The 7500-nt window shown below is 34.8% G+C and overlaps 2 protein-coding genes across 10 annotated transcripts in view; one reads left to right on the plus strand and one right to left on the minus strand.

Annotated features, from left to right (window-relative positions):
- LOC144958678 (innexin unc-9-like) overlaps positions 1–7500 on the plus strand; it is an 867612-nt gene that overhangs the window by 739069 nt on the left and 121043 nt on the right. The gene's annotated exons all lie outside the window — the stretch shown is intronic.
- LOC144958776 (uncharacterized) lies at positions 1266–4633 on the minus strand. Of its 2 annotated transcripts, XM_078890977.1 has the most exons (5): positions 4595–4633; positions 4089–4263; positions 3577–3663; positions 2353–2414; positions 1266–1535 (listed from the first exon to the last, which is right to left on the minus strand). In XM_078890977.1, the coding sequence occupies exons 2-5, from the start codon at positions 4150–4152 to the stop codon at positions 1287–1289; spliced, it is 462 nt and encodes a 153-aa protein (XP_078747103.1). In that variant the 5' UTR covers positions 4153–4263; positions 4595–4633; the 3' UTR covers positions 1266–1286. The 2 variants fall into 2 exon arrangements, with proteins under 2 accessions (XP_078747103.1, XP_078747102.1); XM_078890976.1 differs by lacking the exon at positions 4595–4633 and having other exon boundaries at positions 4089–4588.

Below are 7500 nucleotides of genomic sequence, written 5' to 3' on the forward strand. Positions count from 1 at the left end.
CCCTTGGCCAATCGACAAAATTCAATTCACATAAATTATTTACAACAATCAGAAATTAATTATATCAATAATAGTAATAGAATGCAATGAAGGCAATATCATAATAATAATAATAATAATAATAATAATAATAATAATAATAATAATAATAATAATAAATTAATAATAATAATAATAATAATAATAATAATAATAATAAACAGTAGCGGCTATAAGTAACAATTAATATAGTAACAAAAGTAATAATAGACTATAGTTCATAGTCATAACAATGACTTTCTTTGTCATTGAGGGAGTGAGAAAACATCACCGGCTGGCAGAACAAACAGCCGACATCAATCAAACGTCCTCCAGACCGGTTGAGCATCGGCTTCATTAATTCCTTAAAGACTTCCCCCAACTGCCTGAACGATGCTGATGCCCAGACAACTTAATCCTGATTTATATTTTGTGGGAATGAAATATGACATGTATATGCCGGAAATATTTCAATAACAAACACACTGTTCAGATAGAAAATATTTGAGTCTTGCCTTTGTTAATTGATACAGGTAAGTTAGGAAAATAAATGCTAGTAAAAAACGATCAGCAAGTTCGTGAACACTGCTTCTCAACTCGAACATATGTTTTCATCAAATCTACACACATCATGTTGTGAGCTGAATTTTAATGATCTCAGTTGTCATTGAAAGGAAACCCAAGAATTTTAGAATAAAGAAAAATATTGAACCTGGAAGTCAAAAGGGTTTGTAGCACAGCAGGCATTATCAAAGTATAATTTTAGTACCGACAAATTAAAAAGAAAATGTGCTTTTCTTTAAATGCTCCCAATCATCATATACTGTTTAGGTTGCAAGATTAATAAAAATGTTATCTACTCTGATTCTCGTTAAGTTTCCAGCTGGTCTGTGAAAAAAAGCCTTAAGCATCATAGAAATACAAAGAAACAGTTTTAATATATAGATGGGTTGTAACAAAAAAAACCATTTTAACACTTACAATACAAGCAATTTAAGTCTATTACAGACAAAAAAAGACCCCAATAAAATAAACATGAACATTTTTATGGCTGGTTTCACTGATATCACTCACACATTGGGGTTTCAGATTCTAAGATGTCCACCCTATCAAATTTGGATTTGTGCTTGTTATGTAAATGGTAGCGTATTTTGCGACGCAGCACTGCCAAAACAGAAAAAAAATGCAATAACACAAATGCAGCACCATGGAGGGGTGGAAGTTTTCTTTTAAAAGGAATGGGTAAATTAAAATTGATCCCACAAATATCAAAGGAGAAGAATGACAAAAAATGACTCACCATTGCACGTAACACGTTGGTTTGCAAGTGTATAGCATTCGGGTTGAACCTGGGTCCCAGACTGGCAACGAGGTTCAGTCTGTGATAGTTGTGGATGAGGCTCTGACTGAGTTGGGGAATGAGCACTAGGTTCCAAAGACAATGATGTACTCAGCATTGGGTACCTCACAGAGTACGTAGAGGAATCAGACTCGGAGTCAGCAACAAAATCGGGACCCTGTATATTTTGTGGAAAAGATGACAGATCAATCAATTTATTCATGTTGACAATAAACATGAAGAGCCATTGTTTAATAATCCAACTAAACAATTAGCTGGTTAATAATGCAAGTATAATAAAAAAGAGTTGAGAAAGGCAGACATATTGTCTAAGTATTTAATATGTTCAACTGTGCTTGGATAAATATAGATACACCAACCAGGGTTTCAGTAAACCGTTTTTTAACCAACTCTTTAAATCCTACACCAGGACCAACAACTACAAAACAATTTTTATATCACTACGATTCTGGACATATAAACGGTTGTCATTGCAACAATATGAACTTCCTAACCTTGCAACTGCAATATAGTTAACAAAAAAAGTTGATAAACATTACGATGCAAGAGAATTTGGACAAAATGCGAGATCAAAAGTATAATCCCAACAGAAGTCATTTTAATTTTTCCTGGAAACGCATCATTTTCACATTTTGTCAAATAAAAAAACAAACGACTTCAAATGTGAATGGCTCATCAATGAATATCACTTCAAAATATAACGAGGAAGGTTTAAAATAGTGTTATTGTTGGCGAAGTCCACTGCAAAGAAAAATTTTTAACAACAAAAAACTAGGAGATCTCACTGGTGTAAAACAGTGTTGTCCTTGTCCTGAAATATTGTATTGCTCCTAACAGACTGCAGGTCTCATCTTTTGTGGCAAATGTGTTTTGTCCACCACAAAATATGTTGATGTGAAGCATTTTGAGCATGGTGCCAACTGTGGATAAACGCTATACAAATGTTATGATTTTATTTTAATGTACATACTTACCACAAATGAATCATGTGATATGGAACTTTGTTCTGCATCACTTTCAGGCTCTGAGTTGGAGTCTATATAGAAATAAAAAACAACAAAAAAAAAGCTGAAGACTATCATGTGCAAGTTTTTCTCTAAACTCTTAAACAAAAAATCATGCCATCTTGTGCTGTAAAAGGATTTTTAAAAAATTATTTACCTTATGACTATTGTCCTTTGGAAAAAAAAAGAAAATTAAGTCCGAAACCTTCTGGCTATTTTCTTTTAAATTTCAAGAACGTCAGAGTTGGCAAGGGAGGACGGAAATATAATTCCAGAAACCAATCTGTCTATAATCATATCCATATGATAGTTTTTCGTTCAAGATTCAGGTACAGTCCACTTAGGATAATCGCAATACCTTGGGATCATCGAAAATGTTGGGATTAACCGAAATTCAGTTTCCTGTCCACTATTTCAACATTTTACACATTTATTGTCAACTCAAACCAGTAAATAATATTCTTAGTCCACCACATACAGAGCAATTTGATTGAAACAAAAACCATATGGCAGCCCCGTGTAGATTTGTCAACCAAAAGCAGCTATGAAGCAAGCCAATATCTTATTCAGATTGGAAGAAGTTTCAATCTTTTTTCTCAACAATTCAACATTTGTCAGAGTTAAAGAGATTAGCCTTAATGAGAGACAATAAGCTCTCACCAAACTCGTTGGTCACAATGCACAGTTGTTAATCCTAAAACAAAGGATATCGCTCAGTCTCTCTTTATAACTGTCATTTATAACCTGTTGTCAAGATTATGACCAGCCCCACCCCTCTTCTATTTAATGGCCACCGATGACGTCACAAACCCATACTGCAGAGCCCCGCCCTCTTTCGACTCTATCAGAGTGGTGACACACTACTGTAGCATTAAATCCTGCTCACTCTCGATTCTTCAACCTGTCACGATTTCATCCATGATGAAATTTAATCATGATATACTGTTTGATTTCTTGAATTTACCACTTTTTAAAAAACCGAAGTTTGTTGCAATTAACCAGTGACTTTTATATAGAATTATTTCCATTGCTTAGGAAATATTGTGATTAACCGAAAGTTGCGATTAAACGAGTTGCAATTATCCGGAGTGGACTGTAATAGTATTACACATCATGACTCAAAAAAAAAAAAAAAAAAAAGCAAACTATGTGTACCTAAATGTTATTCATTTCCTCATCAAATTACATTCTTACCATTAACATCATAGATCACATCAAAAGGGTTGTCTGGATTGACAGCAAGACATTTTTCAGGATTTTTAAAGCTCAAATCTCTCTGATCTGAAGTTACAAAAGAAATAGCATATTCTCAACATTAAACTATGATTTTGTGATGGCTGTGATATGGCATACTGTATGCATAAAGCAAGATGCAAAGACAGGTTTAAGTTTAAATTATTTTATATTCTTTTCAAAAATCCATTCTAGTTTTGCCAAAATAAAATAAACACGAGAAGTGTTGAGTTGGATAAAGCTAAAACTAAAAGTAGTAGTGGTAGTAGTAGTAGTAGTAGTAGTAGTAAACGACAGATCTTACTCACTAGTGTGAATCTACAGTCTACAGAAGTTCCCGAATTATCTGACTCCACTTCCAAATGACTGACTGACAAGTGACAATCATCAATCGGTGTGTGTGTGATTGTGATGTCTACCCTATTGAAAATCTTAAATCAACAGTGATGTAATAAGAATGGCCAATAACTTACCATTTAAATTATCTCGGTGTCTCTTCAATGATGCCTCCAGCATCAATTTACCCCACGATGCCATAGACGTCTAGTTTGGAACTCAGCAAGTGACGAAAAAATACTTGCGGCTATAGAGAGGACGTCCGTCGGCCACTCTCTCCGCAAGTCAGTTGTTATCAGATAATCATTGGTTCTTGAAAAATATAGAAACACAGCGGTTCATTTAAAAAGACTCTTTTGTAGATCAAGATATAATGTTAGGTATTGCACTTTAAAATCTCTTCAGACATAGAACGGGTCAACTTGACGTCTAGACCAAATCATTTCGAAGATCGATATGGCAACAGCAACGCCTGGAATGGAGGATTTAAATGCGGCATCTGACGATTCTACTGCTATGACAGAAGATGCTCCATTTCACGACGTCGAGATGGCTTCAACTGGCATCAGGCATCAACATGCTACTCAATAATGGGTTTGATGAAGCGTTTGACTAAGAATTAAAGCTGATAACTGATAACCACCTACTACTGACTTGCGGAGTGAGTGAGTGCCGAGTGCCTCTTTATGCGCGAAATTGACTAAACATACGTTTCACGAAAAAAAGAGTTACTATGTTTGCTTGTCTCTTGTCACCAAGATAAGAATCCGGACCAAGATTCGATAAATCTGTTTCTAAAAATAGATTATAATTCGTATATCTTGTTCATTCCTCAGTTCATCAACTTTCACACAATTTTATATTAGGTTTTCATTACTATAAAAATCCATATAATGCTCTAGAATTTTAGAGAAAATTTCGGAAAGATATATTGCCTCACTATTGAAATATATCGATGAAAACACTGGTACCCCTATTGTACTTTTTTCAGGCGGTCACCTTATTGACCAACGTGAAAATTTAGGCATAACTCTTCTTACTGTGGTGTTTAACAAATAACTTCAATACTATGATTTACAATTATATATCCTTGACGGTTGGGTTGACAACTTTAAACTAAAAATAGAAAAGTGAATGTGCTAGAGGTCAAATCAATAGGGGGACCGGATTTTGGTCTCCCTATTGGTAAAGTACTGTAAAATGAACTAATAGGGGTACCAAAAGTCTCCCTATCCGGTATTAATACATATATATATATATATATATATATATAATTTTTTGTTTCGTTTTATTTTTTACATACTTAACCAATTTTACTTTCGCCACAACTTCATTATAAATACTTGAAATAGTAACCAAAAAAATGGAAGAAAAAGAAGAAATGTTGTTGCGATAATAAGACAGTGCAGCAACACTGGCGAGATGTTTTCTCTTGTTCATAATTAGCATGGTTTTTTTTTTTTTCGTAGTTACAGACCCCCCCCCCCCCTCCCCCTCTTCTCCCCACACACATAAACACACACACACACACGCGCGCACAAAAAAGATCTATTATCTATCGCTCTATCTATATATATATATATATATATATATATATATATATATATATATATATATATATATATATATATCGAAATGAGAAGAGGGAATGTTGTTCACACTTTTTTTTTTTGCTACTCACTCCTTTACGTTTAGTTTTGTTTTTCTTTGTTTTGTTGTTGTTGTGTTTTTGGGTTTTTGTTGTATTTTTGGGGGGGGGGGGGGTTATTGTTCGTTTTTGTAATTTTTTGTAATCTATTTGTTTATCACTCGCCCTAATCCTCCCTAATCCATGTAAAATGACTCAATAAAGAATAAAATCAATTTTAGATTTGTTACAGATGCATCACCTTGTGACACAAAAAGTCACGTGATATGAATTCAACCAATCACAGGGCCCCCCTGCCCTGCCATGGGACCCTCCGCTACAAAACTATATAATAGTCTGGGCATGTTTACTCACCACTGTTTGCGACCAACTCTCAATTTCTTTTGGTACCCTGGTCATGTGCCATGGGTATGGTATCGAAGCACGGACTCGCTGTTGACACAGTTCAAATCGATATCGTATCGTGTATTGAGGTCTTTCTCTTGTTGGTCGTGATGGCAACAATACTACTTCACTTATTCTGTTGTTCCTTATCGAAATACATTTTCTTATTTTGGCCATTAAAATACTTAATATATTTGAAGATTTTGGCAAGTTGGGTGTCATTTTTATTAATCTATATAGTCTAGTTAGTAAGTGACATTTTGCGGCCAAAATATTTTTTTTAATGTTTTGAGTAAAGTTGTTGATTAAGATTTATTAATCATCAAACGACAATAATAACAATAACAATAACAACAACAACAACAACAACAACAACAACAACAACAACAACAACAAAAACAACTTGAGGTTTTATATATATAGCGCAATATCCACGACACCTACTCAGAGCGCTTTACAGGGGTCCCTGGCCAACAGCAACACGTAACATGAAGAACGAGACGCCTGCTAGGCGATTTTACATTTTATTTTTCCGACAGAGACATCGCTTTTAACGGCCATATACTAATTTACACCTGAGTACGGTGGGAGAATGCGGGTAAAGAGCCTTTTTACCCCCCAAAAAATCAACTATATTTCCATCCACCTTATCATATCATGAAGTAAAAGTTATCTGGCCAAATTGAGAAAATGTTTTTTGTTAGTTTGGCACTAGTATTTTCGGTGTCGATCTATAGCCTTTGTAACTGTTTGGTTCTTAATTACCACTGTCGCCCTTCTTGCTTTCTATTATAGAGATGATGCTAATAATGAATGAACAGTGCTTAATAAAATTAATATGATCGGCGATAATAAGGAACTAATTGGGCACTAATCGTTTCTTATGACTCTGGTTAATTGAATTCAATAGTCTGGTGTCACGTCGCCCAGCAACGGCGGCCATCGTGGTTGTTCTAAACAGAGATAATCGGTACTTTTTATTCTTCATGCTGGCTATAACTTTTCATGTGTCTTGTGATCAGAATGTGTAAAAGTCAATATATGATCAGATTTGGGGGGGGGGGGGGGTTCCCCTCTAGATATGCTTTTATGCTCGTCGGAGAAATATTTCATAAGGGCGTCCGCCATTGTTCCGATAGTTTAGAGCCAGTTACTAAGTTACCATGCGTCATTACGAGGGAAGTGACGTTACGACTGTTGAAGCGTATTCCTATATTGGGAAAGGTTTTTTTTAATGGTTCAAAAAAAAGTCACCTCTGACCTTTCACTCTTTACCCGGTCAGTGGAAGTTTGACTACAACAGTGTGAAATAATAGATTAACCCTCTCCTTACCACCTGCAGCAAAATCGTCACATTTATTACGACACAATATACATTTAGTCTTATTCACATTTATTTTGTACATCACAAACTTTGAAGAATGATCTTTGTTTAATTAATAAGAACATAAAGTTGCTTTGTAGAGAGCTTGTTTGAGTTTTTAAAAAATAAATTTTTCTGCTGGGTAAGCCTGCCA

The sequence above is a fragment of the Berghia stephanieae genome, chromosome 13, assembly GCF_034508935.2.
Source record: "Berghia stephanieae isolate SIO BIC M18660-M18661 chromosome 13, UCSD_Bste_1.3, whole genome shotgun sequence".
NCBI classification, from domain to species: domain Eukaryota; kingdom Metazoa; phylum Mollusca; class Gastropoda; order Nudibranchia; family Aeolidiidae; genus Berghia; species Berghia stephanieae.